Source organism: Lactuca sativa, chromosome 2, assembly GCF_002870075.4.
Source record: "Lactuca sativa cultivar Salinas chromosome 2, Lsat_Salinas_v11, whole genome shotgun sequence".
Taxonomy (NCBI): domain Eukaryota; kingdom Viridiplantae; phylum Streptophyta; class Magnoliopsida; order Asterales; family Asteraceae; genus Lactuca; species Lactuca sativa.
Window position 1 is genome coordinate 235786504 of NC_056624.2, and position 22748 is coordinate 235809251.

A 22748-nucleotide genomic window follows, 5' to 3' on the forward strand; every position below is an offset into this window, starting at 1 on the left:
TATAAGTAATTGCATTTTTACACTAGGACTCAACGAGTTGGAGGCCTAACTCGTCGAGTATACTAGATTATGGACGCGGGTTTTAAGTGACCTACTCGACGAGTCGGGAACCCGACTCGACGAGTAGGGCTGCCTGGAGGAAACCCTAATATTTAGGGTTTACATCCTATTTAAATGCTTTAACTTGTCCCATTTCAGCCTCCATCGCCACTCACAGTCCAGAAAAGCCCTAACTCGAAACCCTAAAGCATTTGGAGTGTTCTTGAGCCATTTTTGTGTGGTTTTGGTTGTTTGAAGCTTGAAGAAAGAATTGGAAGCTTGGGGGTTCCAGAAGAAGCAAGTAGATCCAGAGGTTTTACTTCATTTCCAGCTCATCCTAGGTAAAAAGCTTTAACCTTGACTTCCCACGTGTTAGATCCTCTTTAGGGCTTGAATCTTGGCATTTTTTTGGGGCATTTCTAAGTCACCTTCGAGTTTAGAACATAATAAAGAGTGATGAATTCAGATCTTGAACCTAGGAGGGTTCTCATGGCATAAAGGTGCCAACTTTATTTCCATAAGAGCTGCATGCATTTTGTAGACTCCATTTTTGGACCTTTTAGGTTTGAAGAGTGATGCATGGACGTAAAGTTCATGGATTTACATGTAATATGGACCCCAGGAGGTCAGATCTGTGTTCTGGATGCATTGAGCTCGACTGAAATCGACTGAATGGACATGGACTTCGGGAGACTCGGCGAGTCAGGACCTTTTTGGCTTTGGATCGATCTGGTTGGGTCTAGAAGAGGACTCAACAAGATGGACTGGAATAGAGGCTTGAAGATCAACGTACTCGATGAGTTCAAGATAATATCCCAACCACATGAATATGGACTCGACGAGTTCAAGGATGAACTCGGTGAGTCAAGGAATAAACACCTTAACTTGGATGAAGATGAACTCGACGAGTTCAAGGATGAACTCAGCGAGTTAATTGTAGAAGGTCCCGACTTTGTTTAAAGGAAAACTCGGCGAGCCCTTGTAAGGCTCGGCGAGTAGGGTTAAGTCTTAGCATTTTCATGATTTCGGAACTCGACAAGTTGTGGGGCCAACTCGGCGAGTTGAGTCAACTGGATGTTGACTTTGACCTAGAGTTGACTTTAACCAAGGTGTTGACCTTGAATTGGACCAGAGTTGACCCTGGAAGGGTTAAGAGTATGAATGTTAATTAAGGAATGTTGTTATGTGTAGGAGTTTGAGGGGATTGAGAGAAGGATCCCAGCATTGAGGGCTGTTCAGCTACCACACGTCATTAATGCGAGTTACCTTCTAGTAGCGGTGGGTCGACGACCACAATGTCGGCCCACTAGTAGGAGTTTGTTTGATAGATGATTGTCTTTGTGATAATTATCTAGGTTTGCTACTACCTGATGCATTTTATGTGCTAGCCTGATATGTTGTATGTGTTAGCGGTAGTAGGAGGGGAGTAGTCCCCGAGTTCGGTCGTTAGGACCGACGGGTAGGTCGGCACCCTAGATATGCCTGACAGTATGTCTATGGTATGTTTTGTGTGGTTGTAGTAGGGGTGAAATAGTCCTCGTAGCCGGTTGGGATAAACCGGAGGGTAGGTCAGCACCCCAGAACTGCTTGACATGGGTAGGTCAGCACCCCATGACTGCTTGACATGGGTAGGTTAGCACCCTAGAACTGCTTGACATGGGTAGGTCGGGCACCCCGAAATTGTCTGGCAGGGTAGGTCGGGCATCCCAGAATTGTCTGGCAATATGTATGTTGTATGGTATGTGGTATGATGGGGGAACTCACTAAACTTTGTGTTTACGGTTTTCAATTTTGGTTTCAGGTACCTCTTTGTCGAAGGGGCAGGAGCCGACACGGTAGCAGCGCATCGCACACACATGATTCCACATTTTGAGATTCATGGGATTGTACTATGACATTATTATTATTTTGATGTCATGATTTTGAGACATGTGACTATCGTTTTATGGATTGATATGATATCGATGATGTTTTTCCATAAACTATTTTATAAGTAACATAATTAAAAACAAAATTTTTGGTCTTGATTTTTGGGATGTTACAATATATATATATATATATATATATATATATATATATATATATATATATATATATATATATATATATATATATATATATATAGAGAGAGAGAGAGAGAGAGAAAGAGAGAGAGATTAAACTTGTAATTTTATATAGTATAAGGGTGTATTTTAGACTTTTAAAATACTAAGTGGTTTAATCCTTTAATAAATTAAACGTTTAATTTAGTTAAATTTAAATAATATGCGGATTTATTAATTGTATTTTAATTAAGTTATTAATAAAATCCACAAGAATATCCTCTAGGTTTTTCCATTTAAATTTCTAAAAATAAACTTTTAATTTCAAAAGGGTGTATTTTAAAACTTTTCAAAATACTAGGTTAAATTTTAAATCAAAATAATCTTATCATTATCCAAATTTAACCATATCCTTTAATCATGATAAGGATATCATATTACCATTCAAAAAATTCGATTTTAGGTAGTAAAAACGAAATAAGACAATAATCCTAATCAAGATAAGATTTAAAAATTGAAAAAATAGGAAAATGATGAGTCAACTCGTCGAGTTGGCCAATGAAGTCGTCGAGTTAATACATGAACTCGTCAAGTTCCTGCTTTAGACAACCAAAAACAATTTTCTGCTACTTTGGACAGTTCACTATTGCATCAATTCAATTGAAAAACAACCTGGCTCTGATACCACTGTTGGGTTATGAGCATATCAACATTCTTATGTGATCATGCAACCCTAATTGCTTTGGATCTAAGTTTTTCACTAATTGAACATGCAAATTGAATACCAAAGCAATAACCCTAAATCTAGCATACAATTTTCAAAATCCATATAAAATTAGGGTTAGAAGATTACGTCACTTGTTATGTAGTAATAACAAGTCAATCTTAATGATCCTTGACTCTTGAAAGCTTAGTGCCAAAAATGTTGCACCTCTAATGGTTCACAAACACTCAATGCAACAAGATGAGAGGAGAGACAAGGAAAACGGCTAGGGTATCTAATACACAAGCATTGGCCAAAAATCCCATGTTGTGGGGTTCCTTATATAGCCGTGGGCTGCTAGGGTTTCGGGAGGAAACCCTAATTCCTGCTTAGGGCTTAAGCAACCCATGAACTCTTATTTAGCAAGCCTTGGACGAAATCCATAGGGCCTCCCTATAGGATTTCGTCCACTCCTAATTAAGGAGTCCAATAGCCCAATTTTACAACTGTCAACGATTTACAAAACAACCCCTCCATTGTTAATCAGTTCCTTTAATCCCAAAATTAATCACTGATTAATTTCTGATTAATCACTAATTAATAATATGATTTCCAAATAATATATTAATCTTATAATATATTAATAAAATCATTTGAGTACCAATTTATTATTTCAAATAATAAATTCTACTCTCTTTCCACTAGTCATCCTGTCAAGTTGCATGAGTGAAGGCAACCCAAAAGGACCATGCTACTATCAAATCAAGTGCATACCAATTATAGTTATGGGCTTAGACACCTAATTCAACAGTTTGTATTTGTATGATGACTCAGTGATTACTATTATGATATTATGTGGTAGTAGTATGGGTGAAATAGACTCAGTATCCGGTTGAAATAGACCGAAGGGGTAGGCCAGTACCCAGATATGTTTGGCAGTGTCCGGTTTGAAATAGACTGAAGGGGTAAGCTAGCACACATAAATGCTTGGCGGGGTCCGGTTGAAATAAACCAAAGGGGCAGGCAAACACTCAGATATGTTTGGCAATATCCGGTTGAAATAGACCGAAGGGGCAGGCCAACACCCAGATATGCTTGGCACTATGTTGTTCAGTGTGTTTGATTGGTATGTGGTAGTTTGGGGAGCTCACTAAGCTTCGTGCTTATGGTTTTCAATTTATGTTTCAGGTACTTCCAGTTTGAAAGGAAAATGGTCATGCTTGATCGCAGCGCATCCACCCATGTTTTCGTATTATGATGATTTTGAGATTTTACTCCGATAACTGTTTTCTTATAAAGTACTATTGAGTATTTAGAAAAAGAATGTGTAATGTTGACTTAAAATATAATTAATGTTTTGGTAGAATTAAAAAAAAAATTACCTTATAATTTAGGGATGTTACAACTAAGAATGGTACAATATTTATCCTTAAATTACAATATTCTTAATTAATTAGTTAATTATTAAGATACATACCCAAATTAAATGACTAAAACGAAGTTTTGCCAAACGTCGAAGGAATAAATGTTGGTACGCAAGACTATAGGGAAAATTGAAAAGAAGTATGTGATCGCGTCAGTCATCACTCACTTCGTGCGGATTTGGTGGAACATATTTACAGTGCTAACATATAGCCTGAGGTCGAGTATTGGCACAATGATTTGTTTGACGGATCAAATGAAGATTCAGATATGTCCGTCGATGATTCAGGCAAGGATTTAGAAGAGGATTCGGATAATGAGGACGACGATTCAGAGTGATGTATTTTTTAATAATGTTTTATTATAATTATTATGTGATTTTTAATTATGTTTACTTTGTTTTTTATTTAATTTTTACTTTTTAACTATTGAAATATTTATTACTTTTATTATTTTTTTGTTTATTAGTTATTTTTTTAATTAATTATATTTATTTTTAAAATTATAGTTTTTAAAATCAAATTAATTTTATTGTGAAAAACAAAGTGAAAGGAAATAAAATGTGACCATTTTTTGGGTTTTAAAGAGAGAAAATGAGAGTGAGGTTTTAAAGAGAGAAAATGAGAGTGATGAGAAAGATGACGTGACACAAAATTAAAAGGGTAAAAGGAAATTACACCTTAGGCCTAAGGAAAACTTTGGTAATGTAGTGCTATGAAAAGAGAAAACAATGAGTTAGGAAGATGAGCAGTATGAGTGTTTCCAATCCATTTCTTTTCTTTGCAAGGGACACCTATTGATTTTTCTCTTTCGTATATGCTAAATTCAACATATTACATTTCGTATATGCTAAATTCAACATATTACAGGATGTAGGATGTTATTTTGTTAAACCAAAGATTAAATGATATTATTTTGTTAAACCAAAGATTAAATGATTGATATATCAAATGCATGCAACAACAGAAGATAACACCAACATGTATATGCATTGCATGCATGCTAGACGTAGACCGTATGGTCTTGGTTTACCACAACAAACACATGCTTGAATGGTGAGGAAACTATTAATATGTAGGTGTAGGTGTGGATGTTATTTATATAAGAATTTCTCGACAAACGTTGCTGTATCACTATCGGCACTGTGTGAAGACAAGGGTTGGGATGAAATTAATTACTTCCACATTGAAGAGGAACTCCACTCTTAAAGGTATTTTTTCCACTCTATTATCAACAAGCCTATCATATTACAAAAAGGAAAAATTTAGAGTGCGTTTGGTTGTGGAAAATTTTCTAGTTTTCCTTGAAAATTTTAAAACTCATTTGGATGATTTTGTTTTCAAAATTTTCCAACAAAATGAAAATTTTTTGTTTTTCAAATTGTATGTAAATTAAAAAAGTGATTTTTATAGTTTTTCGAAATATTTAAATTTCTAGAGATGGAAAATGAAAATCCATCGGTTTCAACCGAACGCATTTTCTAAATAGTTCATTGAAAACTGAAAATGAAAATTTAACTTTATTTTCCGAAAAAGATTTTCTAGAAAAATGAAAACAATTTTCTCCGACCAAACAAAAGCCCTTAAAAAAAGTGTTCAATTTGATACACACCCCTGAGACCCTCTTCTTTTACAGAGATGCAGATATCATGCATCTAGTTTAGAATATTGATGAAATAACTTGTTTCGCAGACATATTTGATTTGTTTGCCTTGTTTGTTTCTGTGTTGGCTGCCTAGACAGATTTGCCTACTCTGGACACAAAAAATGACCAAAAATAGAAACTAAAAATCCTATAATTACAAAACATATGACAAACAAGTTTGCAAGTTAAGTAGGAAATAAGATTTTTAATCCTATTGATAGCGTTGTTGTATCCAACTACAGCCAGGAAGTTTTCTGATTCCCTTGTCGCTCATTTGGTTCCTTACATGGTCAACAGCAGACCACTGATCTGAAGCTGCATACATGTCGGATAGCAACACATAATTAGCAGCATTTTGAGGTTCATTCTTGAAAAGCTGAGCTGCAACCTCTTTACCCAATGACACGTCACCATGTGTTCTACAAGCAAAAAGAAGAGCACCCCAAGCGGCGGGTTGAGGTGGCACTGGCATTTCTTTAAGAATATCATATGCCTCTCTTAACTTTCCCGCACGACCAAGAAGATTGACTATACATGCGTAGTGATCGGGTGAAGGAGACAGAGCGTATTCATTGACCATAGAATGAAAAAAGTGGCAGCCGTCTTCAACAAGATCAGCATGACTACAAGCAGTCAAGATGACAGTGAAGGCCACGTCATCTGGAATCAGCCCTCCTCCTTCTAGCATCCTGCGGAAAAGGGCAACCGCTTTAACCCCGTCCCCATGAACAGAGAATCCCTGGATCATAGAACAGTAAGAAAATAAGTCCCGTTTGGGCATGTTTCCAAACAAGGCCTCTGCCCTCTCCAAATTCCCACACTTTGCATGCATGTTCACCAGCGCTGCAGCCACATGATTTTGGGTAACCTCAATTTTATTTTCACTCATATACATGTCAACCCACTCAGCAAACTCCCAATCACCCGCTTGTGAACATGCTGAAATTAGGCTCGCCATCACATACTCATCAGGCTTAACATTCTTACAACACATGTCAACGAATAATTTTCTAGCTTCTTTAGCTTGACCGTTCTGGGCATACCCAGCTATCATTGCAGACCAACAAACAATATCTTTCTCACCAGGTGATTCATCAAACAAACATCTCGCTGATGCCATATCCCCTGACTTTGCATACCCATCAATCATAGTCGTGAATGACACCAAATTCTTTTCAGGCATTTCATCAAACAAACTCCTGGCGCTTGCCAGATCACCCGACTTTGCAAACCCATTTATCATGGCATTCCACGAGGCATGATTCCTTTGGGGCATTTCATCGAACAGCTTTTTGGCCTCTAAAGAGTTCCCATTTGTTGAATACCCAACTATCATACTAGTCCAAGTAACCTCGTTTCTCACAGGCATTCCATCAAACACCTTGCGAGCATCTATCAGCTCACCACATTTCCCATACAGATCAATCAAACTAGACCCCACAAACACATCACCTTCTGTACCATACTTAACTATCAACCCGTGAATAACCTGTCCTTCCCTCAACGCCAAAGCACCAGAACAAGCTTTGACCAACGAAGGGAATGTGTATTTGTCTGCAGCAACATAACAACTTTGTTTCATGCGCCGAAAAAAATTGATGGACGTGGCCAGGGACGAGTGTGTGCAGTGGCATTTAATGAGAGTGTTCCAAAGATAGATATTGGGTTGAACAAGGCGGTCAAAAATGGTTGAGACGTAAGTGAGGTGATTAGGAGAGACGGAGGTACAGACAGAGATGAATTGTGCTACCAGGAAATGGTCTTGTTCGGAGCCCTGGCGAATGATTTTGGCGTGGACTTGCTCAAGGTATCGAACATTAAAATTTTTGCAGACCTTTAAAAGATACAAGGGTGATAAGGACGTTGAAGATGAGCAAAGAACCATTGTGAATTAAGAATTGAAGAAGCATAAATGCAAAAAAGGTAAAGCGTATATACTATATACTATACGTTTTTGCTTGATTTGTATGGAGATATGGATAGGAGGGGAGAAAGACGGAAACCAGCAAGGATCGATTCAGAATGGAATGGAAGGCAATGAAGTTGATTGCCGATGTACGTTGTCCCGTGTAGTAATCGCTCACTCATGACTCATCGGAGGAAAAAAAAAAAAAAAAATAGAAACCCTAGGTAAACCCGTAGCATCACCGAGGCGCTGTTTGACTTTTGAAAAAACTTCATCAAACATTTTATTGTTTCGCGTTGTAACATTTTTCATCTCGCAGTCGTTTGTTTTTTAGAAGTATAAAAACATTTGTGTGTGTTCTGTTTGGCGCAACACTTATACTGCCTCTTCCAACCTCTTTTTCTTCTTTTTTTATTGCTGAAATTTTGATTATATGTTATTAAAATTTTATTTTACATCTTTTTCGTTTATTCTTATTGAATTTATTTTTCGTTTTTTTATATTTAATAATGGTAATTTCTTGATGAAATATCATTATTTTTTTATTAAACTATCTTTATTTTTTGTTGAAATATCATTTTTTTTGCTGAAATATCATTAATTTTTACCGAAATGTAATACATTATTAAATTTTACGTATTAAAAAGCTATTTTCGGTTTATAAAATTAGTTTATTTTAATTTTTTAATATATGCAGCAGTATGCAAATGTTAAAAACAAACACGCTTCTTATTACAGTTTGCAGCCGTTTGGTCCACCTCTTATGCTGCAGAGGTTTACAGAGGTGGTCCGCAAACTTCATGAAATTTTGCTTCGGAAAATCAAACAGCACCCAAATCTCTTACATATGTTTAATATTCAAAGTTCAAATAAGTTAGAAAGATATTGACCAAATTATTATTCCCGTTCGATTTTTATGTTGTGTGGTATCTAAAATATTATTGGTTTGATTTTCATGTTCTAATATTATCCGTTTAATGTTGTGTGATATCTAACATGTTACGATCAAACTATTATAACTAGACATTAAAGAATCAAGAACTAATCCATTTTAAGATCAAATTGATTCAACATCTGTCCACAAACCATAAGCATGAACAGTTTCTCTTGTGAGCATCTCAAGTCTCAACATTAATAGATCAAGAACATAAGACATCAAATTAAGAACTGAACATCAACATTAATCGAGCAATAACATAAGACTTATACTCCACCATTATCTTCGTTTTGTTGACCAACACAAGTCAACCCAGACACGTCATCTTCCTTTTAACTGATGTGAAATTGATGACTGGACTATAACCCACCAATTCTCCATCTTAGGCCATCATCAACAAACAACACACAAAACCATGAGCCAAAACCACCTAGCAACAACATCTAATCGATGCTAAACCCATGACATCAAGATTGCACCGCAGTGCATCTGGGACTTATCTTTCCTCAAGTTGAATCAACTAAAAGAACTTTAAGGGATTTTTTGCTTGGAATGATTTGACTAACTAACCGGAAAGACTACAATAGCAACTATATTATCAATGATAATTCTTGAATTGTAAATGACCTCAAATGTCTTAAGATTAATGAGGATAAATGACTAAATGATGAATGAATATATGACATAATGATGAAAGACTAAATAAAGAATGAAGATGATCGAATATATGACAAAAACGATGAATAACTAAATCACGAATGGTGATGAGTAACTATATGGAAACTGATCCTGAATGACTATGTGTGTATGATGATGTGTCAAACTATTTAATCCTAAGATTAAGAAGTATTATTATGATTCTCCAAATGATTTTGAGGATGCACATTCGTTTAAGGAATGTGTCAATTCCTTTAACTTTTAGAATGTTGAATTGTGGTATTACTTATTAGGTATTTCCAATGTCTAACCTACGTATTTTGATATGCATTCAGCTTTAGAATGTAAAAAACATATAATCTGAGAAAACTTGGACTTTAGAAAGCCATGATGATTGTAGTGTCTCTTAAATTTTATGTGATAATGTTATATTGAGTACCCTCGGACTTTAAATGTAACGTCCCAAAAATAAGATCCGAAAATTTACATTTTTAAATTAATAAAACAGTGAATCATATCATTTTCGTAAAACCAGTGTAATCAATGTTTTATCAATATATCATCATTATCAGAGTAAATCACAGAATACGGAATCGAGTGGTGTGTGCTCTGCAATCATCCCGAGTTCTTCCCTTTGAAAACAAAAGTACCTGAAACATACACTGAAAACCATAAGCACAAAGCTTAGTGAGTTCCCCAATATACCACATACCATACACACATAAATAAACACATAATGGGCCCCGCCTGGCATCGATCCCCGCTCGGTATACAGATCTGTCAGTCATCAGGCCCCGTCCAATAAACATATAAAACATATAAACATATAAACATATAACACATGCAATAATCACAAAGATACATAGCATAAATAATGGTCATCGAGCCCTGCCCGATAAGCATACGAGCACATAACACATGCAAGAGTCACGCATACATCTAGAATCCTAACATAACAAAACCATGGGACGGCATAGGTGCCTTCGACCCGCTAAACACGGTGAGGAAACTCACCTCGCACTCCCGAATCTCACATAAAGAATCTCTGGCTGCTGGCCCGCTGAAAATCTCCACGCTATCAATCATAAAATAATCATCCAATCAATAATCAAATCATGTCCTACACTGAGAGTCCAAACTAGGGTAAAATACCTTTTTACCCTTTCCAATACTTGACCCAGTCCAATTGACCAAAGGCCCAAATTCCATAATAATTACTCAAAGCCCAATATGGCCAAATTTTCCAAATTGGGCCCAAATCCCTTTCATGGGCCTAAAAACAACGAGTCCAATAAAATACTGTAACGCTTGTTTCAGATTTCATTTATTTCTCTAAAATTTTGGGGTTTTGGACTGGGACTCGACGACTTGGGGAGCTCCAACTCGTCGAGTAGGGATCATTATGGACGCGGGATGAAGGGTCTACTCGACGAGTTGGAAGACCCCAACTTGACGAATAGACACTGGAAAGGAAAACCCTAATTTTCCGGGGTTTTTCACCCTATATATGTTGGGTCAATATTATGGTTTATACTTTGCTTTTCTAGGAAATTATATTTTTATGTAATATCTGATGTGTTTACGATCGGGTTTATGGCCAAGGGGTGTTTACGGCCGTAAACAGGTTTACGGACGTAAACCCATTTACGGCCCATGTTTCCCGTGTGTATATATATAAGGGTGAGGGGTGTGAGGAAAGAGATGATGAACACTAGAGGAGCTTAAGTGTGTGCATTTGAAGGTGTTCTAGAGAGAGAGAGAAAAAAGAGTGTGTGTTAGTGTGTGTGAATCTTGTATCCGGATCTTCATTCATATCAATATATACAAGATTCATCATCATCATCTTCTTCTTCTCCTTTTCTTCTATTTAATCTGACATCATCCGTTTGATTGGGATTCCGCACCATCAAACGGATCTGATTGATACACAAACATTTTTGGGGACTTACAATTGGTATAAGAGCTTGGTTGTATCAATCATTTTTTTTCAGATCTGGAGCTTATTTGATCGTATTTTGAAGAGATTTTTGCTTTTTTGGATAGATCTCGCAAAAATAAGGGGGGTTTGTTCTTCGCGTTTTTCCTAAAAACGAGTTTTTGATCGAGTTTTGGAGCAAAAAAAGGTGAAAAAACGCTGTTTTTCGTCAAGAACAACGATTTCTAAAGAGTTTACGGTCTTTGAAGGGTTTACGGTCCGGAGTTTACGGCCGGAAACGTGTTCACGGTCGCCGAAGTTTGCGGCCTCTTCTCGGTCAGCAGCATCCTCGCACCTCGTCCTTGCCTTCGTGCCTCGGATCCTCGACCTCGTTTCATCCTCGCATCGCAGAAGCCTCGCATCAACGCTTCAACAAAAAAAAAGGAAACTGATTTGAGGTTGCCGGGGATCGAACCCGGGACCTCAAAGTGTTCAACCAAGCACTTTACCAACTCAACTAGTGATGCCTTTGTTCCTTCCCTCCCAATTTTAATTCAAAAGCACTCCCTGCCGCTTCCAAATTTCGCAATTTGACATTTTTAACCCAAAAATTCAAAAATTTTATTTTTAAAATCCTTTTTCAACCCAAAAATTTTAATTTTTAATTTTTGATTTTTGACTTTTATTTTTGAATTTTTCCTTAAAATTTTGTCTTTGACTTTAACGTTTGACCTTTGACTTTAAACTTTGACTTTCTCGTTTGACTTTTAAATTTTCAAATTTAGCTTTTCGGTTTGACTTTTAAGTTTGACTTTTCAGTTTGACTTTTTAATTTTGACTTTTGAGTTTTTAGTCAAAGGGCATATTTAAAAAAAAAACAATGAGTTCTTCAAACGTTCCAGTTACTAAAGTTTCATGTACTCCATCTTGTGAAACTACGATTAAATTTCTTCGGGATCAAATTGATTTATTAAAAAGAGAAGTTGAGGACCTGAGATATGAAGGATATCAACTCAGGAAAGGACATAAACCACTTAAAGCCTAGTTAGAAACTAAAATAAAGGATTTTAGAAGAATTCAGGCAGAATACAGTGAAAAGTGTGAATTGTATGATTATGTTAAAAGACAAAATGATGCGCTAATTGCCGAGCTTGATACATTAAAAGGACAATTTGAAGATGCAAACTTTAAATTTAGAAAATTTGATGGATCAAGCGAGGTAGTTGCCAACATGATCGATCATTGCATGGATTTTAAACGAAATCAGTCAAAGGGTTTAGGATATGATAGTGTACCTCCTCCTTATAATCATACATATCTGTATCAACCCCTATCCAAGGAGGAGATTGCCAATGAGCCATTTATGGTTTATGGCAAGCCATCTGGTTTCATTTCAGGAGGATTTATTAATGTTGAAAATACTAACGTTTCTACTTCCCCTGCAGATCAGTCCTTAGATCTGTCAAACCACAAAGTTGAAGGATCAGTTTCTGATAAAAAAAAACTGAGCTTGAACTTGATGTTTCTGTTTCCAATGAACAACCTTCTGTTTCTGATGATAATACATCTTTGTGATGCCTTTGATGCTTTTGCATCGGATCATGTTGAGTTAAATTTTTTTTTGACATATTTGATTATTTGTTTGAAAATACTGATGTTCCAGTTTCTAGTACATCTACTTCATATGTAGGTAAAGTAGCAGAAGATGAGAACAAGGAGAACACCACTGAACAAACCAACATCTCCTTGAGCTCTGAATCTGCTTCTGATCAACCTGCCGTTGAGAAATACAGGCCACCAATTCCAACGCAATAGAGTTCTTGTTGCAAGTGTGCTTGTGGGAACAATAAGAAACAAGGCAAAGTTACGCCACCAGGGGCAGGAAGAAACAATTTCACAGTGAAGAAAAAGACTTGTTTTCACTGTGGAATACCTGGACACATTTCCAGAAAATGTCTAAATCGCGCATACGTTCCCTACTATGCACAAGGATGGCAGAACGCGCCAAGAGGGAGATACTTCAAAAGAAACCCCTCACGGTCATGTTCAGACCATGATGACTGGAACGCATAGAAGACCAAGAATCCGAATCCCAAAGTCAAGAAGGATATGCCGGCCAAGAAGCCAAATCCAAGAGATGCTCCCATGAAGTCAAAATTAAAGTCATCTCAACGACCGACATTAAGATCAAAAGCAAGTACTGAGCCACCCATCAGATCGAAAAAGAAATGGGTTAAACCCAACTACAAATGGGTTCCGAAGGCTCAATCTCCCAAATCTTCTAACAATTCTAATATTTATATATCTTTTGTTTGTGATAAACAGGACATTTCATGGGAGAGAGTACCTTGCATTGATGACAAAGGTTGACCCAGTTTCAAAATGGACTGGGTTCCAAAGACCAACTAATCCCGCTCTGTGTCGGAGCAGCTATAGAGGCATATCATCAGGCTTCGGTTTGTTGGTAGTGGCTGTTCCTGGCACATGATAGGGGACATCTCTCAACTATACAACATTTAGACATTTGTTTGAGAGTATGTGTCCTTTGCGGGAAAGGAAGAAAAGAAGAGATCACTCATAGGGTTTGTGCTTAATGACATGAAGAATTTTTGGACCTGTTCTGAAGATTACGCATGCTGCTCTCAGACCTTCTGGATGCAAATTCAATTGGTGACTTACGGTTTGAGTTTTCTTCTCTATACTCCTGAGTTTATCTTAAGCTGATTCGCTTCAAAGACAAATTTTTGTTTTAGGATAGTTTAAATTTGCGCATTTACTTTTGTTTCTCTCCTATGCACAAATTTAGGGGGAGAAATAAAAACAAAACAAAAATTAGAAAATTTTCAAAAATCCAAAAACATTAGAAAATCAGAAAATCAAAAATATGTTGGTTATGAAATGTGCTTGAGGGAGATGTTTTGGGAAGTGATATTATCAAGTGATAACAGGCAATCTAAGTCTGCGTAACGCACCTAAAGTTGAAGGGTCTATGCTCTGGTTTCATGCGTCGGTAAGCACGAAAGATTCTAAATGGACATGACTAGGCAAAGTTGAACTTAGGAAATTTATAGACTTGACAAATCTTGACCTAGTTAGATCTGTTTAGTCTGACAATACGACGCTTGGATAGGTTGAGCAGGGAGATATATATGGGAATCTACTCGTCACATTAAATGAACCCGTATCTGGAACCGTGGTTTAACTTTTCCTCGATGTGCGGATTTTATCCTTAATTCCGGTATAAATGGGGCGACTGGTAAATTCCGATGAATTAGGTCTGTAGAAAATTGTTTTCTTTTCTATCTGTCTGTTAGTCATATGTTACCTCCTCTGCGTGACTTAAAATCTGACCTGGACTGTGACATATGCAACTCTATTTCTCTGCATATTATATCTATGAAATTCTTCTTATCTGTTAGCCATATGTTGTCTCCTTTGCGTGATTAACAATCCGACCTGGTACACAACATATGCAACCTTCTACTTCTCAATCCCTATAAAACTATAAATGATAATAATCTAAATCTATCTTCTCTCCTAATGATTGTCTGCTCACCCGATGTAAGGCGTATTCTGGAAGTCTTTGATTAATGGGGCATATTAGGAAGCAGGAAACATGTTCCAGTACAATTAAAATTGAACACTCAAAGATTGTCTATAGATCTCGCTGCTCAATTTAGGTGGACAACAATATCCCTGGTCGTCGTCAGCTGAATGGTCCTTAAGAAATAGTTTCTAGGAACTTAGGATCACTTTGTCTTATAACTAATAGTATGTCCTAATTTTGTCACAATTTTTCGTGTTTAAGTGGACAACAATATCGGCGATCGACCAGACAAAGACGTGAAGATAGAAGGTACCGACAAGCGGATAAAGGCTGTCTAAAAAACTTTGATCCCAAATCATTCTTAAAGTTAAATATCGTTTTATTTTTGTTAAATTTGTTCATAGTTTTCTTCTAATTAAAATAGTAGGGAGAATTAAAATTAAAAAAAAAACCAAACAAAAATCAGAAAATTAAAAAAAAAAATCCAAAAAATAGTGTTATTTCTGTTTTATTTTTTTTGAAAATATAAAAAAATCTAAAAATATTGTGTGCTAAAATTTTCTTTTAGTTTTGTTTTGTCTTGAAAAGTGAATTCAGGTGTAGATGAGACTCACGGAGTTTGTGTCGAAAATTTCTGAGCCAAGACTTCATCTGTGAGTATCGAAGAATTCGCATTCGAAGGAGCAAGAAATGAAGATTATTCTTTCGACACTCAATCCTTCAACCCCAGAAGAAAGGTCAAGTTGAAGTGAAGATTATGTGACGAATTGCATTGAAGCCTCCTCAATCAGTCTGCTGCTATCTTTGTACCTGCTGAAGTGATCTAGAAGTTCAGTTCTCTCTGATGTTCTCTCTAAAGATTCTCAAGCTGAAAGCGCTATCTTTCAAGAATCAGTACATCAGTCTCCTCACTCGACGTGCGTTCACAGCCAAATTCTTAAGAAAAGCCCAACCGCTCAATATGAAGTCATTCATTGAAGATTCATCAAGTTCATCTTGAAGCTATGAAGAATTTGAAGATAAATGCTGAAGCTAAGCTCTCGATGAAGATTAACTAGAAAAGCCAGCTACTTTTTAGGGGGAGCTTGTTGAGTCATTTAAGAAAAGAAAAGAAAGCTATAAACCAAGGGGGAGATTGTTGGGTCAATATTATGGTTTATACTTTGCTTTTCTAGGAAATTGTATTTTTATGTAATATCTTATGTGTTTCCAGTCAAGTTTATGGACAAGTGGGTGTTTACGGTCGTAAACAGGTTTACGGCTGTAAATCCATTTACGGCCCATTTTTCCCGTGTATATATATATATATATATATATATATATATATATATATATATATATATATATAGGGGTGAGGGTGTGAGGAAAGAGATGATGAACACTAGAGGAGCTGAAGTGTGTGCATTTGAAGGTGTTCTAGAGATAGAGAAAAGAGAGTGTGTGTTAGTGTGTGTGAATCTTGTATCCAAATCTTCATTCATATCAATACATACAAGATTCATCATCATCTTCTTCTTCTCCTTCTCTTCTATTTGATCTGACATCATCCGTTTGATTGGGATTCCGCACCATCAAACGGATCTGATTAATACACATGCATTTTTGGGGACTTACAATATAAAGAACTTATGGCTCATTTGTGGTCTCCCTCATCCTCTTTACAACCCAGAGAAACCCTAGTTCGAGCCTTATACCTTCCTGTGTGTAAGAGCTTTGAGAGTAACTTTTGGTGCTTATTTGAAAGGAACTAGAAGCTCGAAGAGGATAGCCTGAGTAGAAGGCAGTAGATCCGGGATTTCCTCCAGTATTGCAGCTACATTGAGGTATAAAGTCGAAACCTTGGCCTTTTATTTTTTAGATCCTCTTCTATGAAAGTTTATGGCCATTATTAGTCTAGTTTGGGACTATTCTTGGATTTAAGCATGATATGAAGATTTGGCTTCAGATCTGGATATCTTAGGGCCTTTGTGGACTTAAAGTTGCCAGCTTTATCAAGTCTTGGCCCTCCTTCATGTTCTAAGACCCTTGATAAGCTTGTTTAAGCGTTTTTAGCCCTTTGATGCCATTACATGGATGTAAAGTTAGCAACTTTACGTGTTAACTTAACCCTAGGGGACTGGATCTATAGTTTGAGGCTTTAGAATCGACTGAAAAGGGCTGAATAGGTTACGACTGGGAAAACTCGACGAGTTGGATCGGGTTTGCCCGTCTTCTGGATACAGAGTGAAATCAACGAGTTGATGAAACAACTCGGCGAGTTGGCTAGGGTTTTTCCTGGTTTTCTAAACACCGAAGGAACTCGGCAAGTTGCTAGATGCACTTGACGAGTTGGGGTCAACATGGACTGTTGACCTTGACTTTGACCATGGTTGACCAAGTTTGACTTTGAGGGTATTTTTCGTATTTTGGGATTTTGACAAAGTTAGTCTCATGGTGTGTGACAACCCGCTATTTAGAATCAATGTAATGACCTAAAAAGTCAAGAATTGTAATCTCTTTTGATATAATGAAACTATCGTCAAAAATAAAATGTTCAAAAGTCCCTACTGGATTTCATAAATGATAGATATCATGTCAAGGGTTTCAGAAATATAAAGAACACTAAAATCCGAGTTTTAACGAAGAAGTTATGGCCAACCTAAGATTCACAGCAAAACCGTTAATACGGTTAAAGGTAAAACGCAAAGTTTTAATAAAATACTTTTTAACCTTGAGTATCTAAATGAAAGTCATAGATATCATTAAACCATGAACATACATAAAAAGAACGCCAAAATCTGACTTCGTATAAGGAAGTTATGATTTTTCGAAGTTTCGGATATAGCGGTAGACAGCTAAAAACTCGAAATAGAGATCGAGCAATTTTTAGCCGACACAACCTAAACGAGAATCGAAGGTCTCATCAATAGTAGTACAACGGTAAAAAGACTGACGAAAACGAACATCGAATGAAGAAGTTATGGATTTTTAACGGACTTTTCCAGTCCCGGCCTGTTAAAAATATATTATTAAAAATAAACTCAAAATTAGTCGACGGAGTCTAAACGAGAGTTGTAGAGTATATTCTCACATTCGCGTTCATATAAAGAACGTTGAAAATGGAGCTCGTGCACGAAAGTTACACATTTTACAAGATCGAGGTACAAAACCCGAGGCAAGTCTGAGGGAACGCACTGTGTTCGGGGCACAAAGCCAGTCCCATCCGTCTGTCGAATCAAGAGTACATAAGCCATGACGACTCAGGGCAACCCCCTGCATTCCCATAGGGAACGCCCTACGTTCGTTAGTGCCCCCAGCACTATAAAAGGAAGGCTAGGGCTCCGGGTTTGGTTGCTATTCTCTCACCATTTCCTCCACCGAACACCTCTCGAGTCCCTCTAAGATTATTTTGAAGCCCCAATATTACCACTAGCTCACGACTCAAGTCTCGATGCTCTCGAGATTCCCGAGATCTTCATCTTTCTCCAGTCGAAGTTCTGCTCGAATTTAGTCTCGCCTTCTTCACTACTACCAAGTGAGTTCATATCCCTATAACTACGTTGTAACACCCAAATTTTCAAATAAATTTTCACATTTTAAAAACACATTTTCATTCATAATTGTTATAAAACATCACTGTATCACATCGTCAAATCATAACATCACATCCCAAGATCATAATATAAAAACTCCTCGTGTGTGTACTGATCAAGCCGGCGCCTTCCCGTAGTCCTCACTGGTACCTGAAACACATAACACAACACTGTAAGCATAAATGCTTAGTGAGTTCCCCAAAATACCAAACACAACACATATTAGCTACTCGAGGCTATAACTCTGTTTGACCCTCTGGTCAATGTGTATCAGTGGGACCCTCTAGTCCCATAACTATTGGGCCCTCTGGCCCAAACTCTGTGGACCTTCCGATCTTAACTCTGAAAACTCTAATACATACATGGCATAAATCACATAGAAATCACATCATGCAAAAGCATACAAAATACTCTGTCATATAACTCTAATTACCACTCTAGATAAAGTATAGTGAGAAGACTCACCTCGGGTAACTCGGTAAAATCTCGAACTTTGTAAAATGCGATCTAGCCTCCGCCTAATCATATGAAATAAACACTCTAAATCAATACATCCCTTAAGGCTAGGCTATTCCCTCTCTTAGTACTCTCAGAAGGGTAAAAGACTATTTTACCCCTCTCATGGCTCAAAGACCCTAAAGTTGACCAAACCCTGAAAGTCAACAAAAGTCAACTTCCCGTGTTACGCTGCGTGTACCAAACATGTACATTAGGCGTACCCGGTGCCTTCTCAGAAAACAGGGTGCGCGACCCCTTACATCGCGCGTACTGGGATTACGCCCAGCGTAACTCCCAGTTTCAGACTCTAAGCATTTTAGGGTCTTAATCAGTTAAGACCCACACCCAACTTCTAGATCTGACCATTTATAACCCTCTTAATCCATAAAGTCGGTGACTTTAAGCCTTTACATGGCTGGACAAGTCACTAACACCCATAATACTCCACTTCCTAACACTAGAAAGCTCAATACTCAAGCATGACCTCATATCCACGACCAAGATGGAAACTTTATGGATTTATAACACAAATACCACTGAAATGGGACAGATCTAGGTCCATGGAGCACATTACATTCATAAAGTCTCCACCTTTGGGACTTTTAACCCTAAAATGGTCCATGCAATCATCTAACCAAATAAGGAGGAAAGTTTTGAACTTTATACCTCCAAATGCAGCTCCTTCCTCTGTAGATCTCAGATCCAAACCTACACCTCAAGCTCTAGCCTCCACAAGCTCCTCTCCTTCTTCTTCACTAATACACCCAGGCACTTTTAGCTCCAAAACACTCACTCTCAAGCTAAGGACGATAGGAGGCTCTCTTAGGGTTTCACTCACTGATATGGAGGCTGAGAAATGAGCCTTAGCATCCATTATATAGTGCACAAGTTAAATATTAGGATTTGCGTCTGGACCCATTACGCCCAGCATAACCCTGGGTACGCCCAGCGTACCCAGGCGAGTCCGCGTCCAAATTAAGAGCTTGAGTACGCGCAACATACTCCCTAGTACGCCCAGTGTACTCATTTGCTACAAGAACTCTTTCAAAGGAACACTTTTAACAACTTGACAAAATGGAAGGATATAATAGATTACCTGGATTTCGGGATGTTACGACTCTCCCACTAGAACCAGACTTCGCCCTCGAAGTCTCATGCCGAAAACAATTCCGGATGTTGCTCCCGCATCTCTGACTCTGATTTCCAAGTCAACTCGGACCCTCTCCGATGCTGCCACTAGACCTGAACCAATGACACCTGCTTGTTCCTTAGAACCTTGACCTTCCGGTCCAAAATCGCGATCGGTCTCTCAATATAATTCAAACCCGCGTCCACCTGGATATCCTCCAATGGCACCACTGCCGACTTGTCGGCTATACACTTCCTCAGCTGAGACACGTGGAAGGTATCATGAATCTAACTCAACTCCACAGGTAGCTCCAATCGATATGCTACCCTGCCCACACCCTCGTAATAACCCTGAACGGTCCAATGTACCGGGGCCCCAACTTGCCCCTTTTCCTGAATCGGATCACTCCTTTCCAAGGAGACACTTTCAGGAGTACAAAATCTCCAACCTGGAAATCGAGCTCGGATCGACGCCTATCCGCGTAACTCTTCTGGCGACTCTAGGCTATCAACAATCTCTGTCTAACCTGCTGTATTTGCTTTGTTGTTAGAAGCATTATGTCAGTGTTGCCCATCACTCGCTGCCCTACCTCTCGCCAACAAATGGGAGTCCGACACCTCCTCTCATACAATAACTCAAAGGGAGGCATAGCAATGCTCGAATGGTGGCTGTTGTTATAAGAAAACTCAGCCAAAGGCAGATACGTGTCCCAACTCCCTCTGAAGTCTAACACACATGCTCGAAGCATGTTCGCTCACTCTGTCCATCCGTCTGCGGGTGGTAAGCGGTACTGAAATGCAGCCTAGTACCCAACTCCTTATGGAACTTCTTCCAGAACCTGGAAGTGAAACGCACATCTCGATCTGACACAATCGAGATTGTTACACCATGTCGCGATACCACCTCTCTCACGTACACCTCTGTCAACCTCTCTGCGTAAGAGCTCTCACTGATAGCAAGAAAATAAGCGCTCTTCGTCAGCCGGTCGAAGATCACCCAAATTGCATCGATGCCTCTCGTAGTCCTCAGAAATTTGGTGATAAAATTCATGGAAATATGTTCCCACTTCCACTGGGGAACCTCAAGTGGCTGCAAATTGCCATGCGGACACTGGTGCTCGACCTTAACCCTACGACAGGTCAAACACCTCTCTACAAACCAAGCCACATCCCTCTTCATGCAGGGCCACCATTAATCTCTTTTCACGTCCAAATACATCTTAGTGGCCCCGGGATGGATCGAAAATTTCGACCTATGCGCCTCCTCCATCAAAATGGCACGTGCCCCACCCTCAAATGGCACCCAAATCCGGCCCTGGAAGGTCATAAGCCCCCGGCTATCGGAAATGAACTCTGATATCTGCCCAATCACCCGCTCTCGCTTGCGGTTCTCCGGTCTCATGGCCTCCACCTGGGCCTCCCGAATAGTGTCCAACACCGGAGTCGTCACTGTCAATCTCATACAAACATCTCGTAAAGGGGCACTCTCTGCCCTGCGACTCAAGGCATCGGCTACCACGTTAGCCTTGCCCGGGTGGTATAGGATCTCACACTCATAATCCTTTACCACGTCCAACCATCTCCTCTGATGCATGTTCTGGTTGGGCTGATCCATCAGATACTTACAGCTCTTGTGGTCCGTGTAAATGGTACACCGAACCCCATACAAATAGTGACACCAGATATTGATGGCGAACACCACAGCCCCCAACTCCAGATCATGAGTAGGATACCTCGTCTCATGAGGCTTTAGCTACCTCGATGCGTATGTTATCACATGCCCTCTCTGCATCAGCACTACACCCAGTCCCGATATCGACGCGTCACAATATACTACAAAGTCCTCAATTCCCTCCGGAAGGGCCAACACTGGGGCTTCGCACAATCTCTGGCGAAGTGTCTCGAATGAGGCCTGCTGCTCTGAGCCCCAACTGAAAGCCATGCCCTTCCGGGTCAGCCTGGTAAGAGGAACCGCAATCCTGGAGAAATCCTGAATGAATCTCCGATAATATCCGGCCAACCCCAGGAAACTCCTGATCTCCGAAGGGGATCTCGGCACCTCCTAACTCATCACCGCCTCAATTTTGGCCGAATCGACCAATATCCCATTCCTGCTGACGAGGTGCCCTAGAAATTGGACCTACCATAACCAGAAATCACACTTGGAGAATTTGGCGTAAAGCCTCTCCGATCTCAGAACTCCGAGGATCTCCTTCAAATGCTCCTCATGCTGCTCTCTGGACCTCGAATACACCAATATATCATCAATGAACGCGATCACCGAACGATCCAACATCAGCCTGCACACCCTGTTCATGAGATCCATGAACGCCGTCGGTGCATTGGTGAGCCCGAAAGGCATAACCACGAACTCGTAATGCCCGTAACGAGTCCTGAACGCTGTCTTCTGGATATCCTCATCACACACCCTCATCTGATGATATCCAGACCTCAAATCAATCTTGGAAAACCAAGACGCTCCCTGCAACTGATCGAACAAATCGTCGATCCTCGATAAGGGATAACGGTTCTTGACTGTCAACTTGTTCAACTCCCGGTAATCAATGCACATCCGGTGTGAACCATCTTTTTTCTTGACAAAAAGGATCGGCGCTCCCCACGGCGAGTTACTCGGCCGTATAAACCCCTTCCCCAACAGCTCCTAAAGTTGCGAGGATAACTCCTGCATCTATGGAGGTGCAAGGCAATAGGGCGCCTTCGCGATAGGCGCTGCCCCC

The 22748-nt window shown here is 38.9% G+C and overlaps 1 protein-coding gene across 1 annotated transcript; it reads right to left on the reverse strand.

Moving 5' to 3' along the window:
* Window positions 1-5830: 5830 nt before the first annotated feature.
* On the reverse strand, window positions 5831-8113 carry LOC111920480 (putative pentatricopeptide repeat-containing protein At5g37570). Its single transcript, XM_023916057.3, has one exon. It carries the CDS (start codon window positions 7733-7735, stop codon window positions 6062-6064), a length of 1674 nt encoding a protein of 557 aa, XP_023771825.1. The 5' UTR covers window positions 7736-8113; the 3' UTR covers window positions 5831-6061.
* Window positions 8114-22748: the final 14635 nt, after the last annotated feature.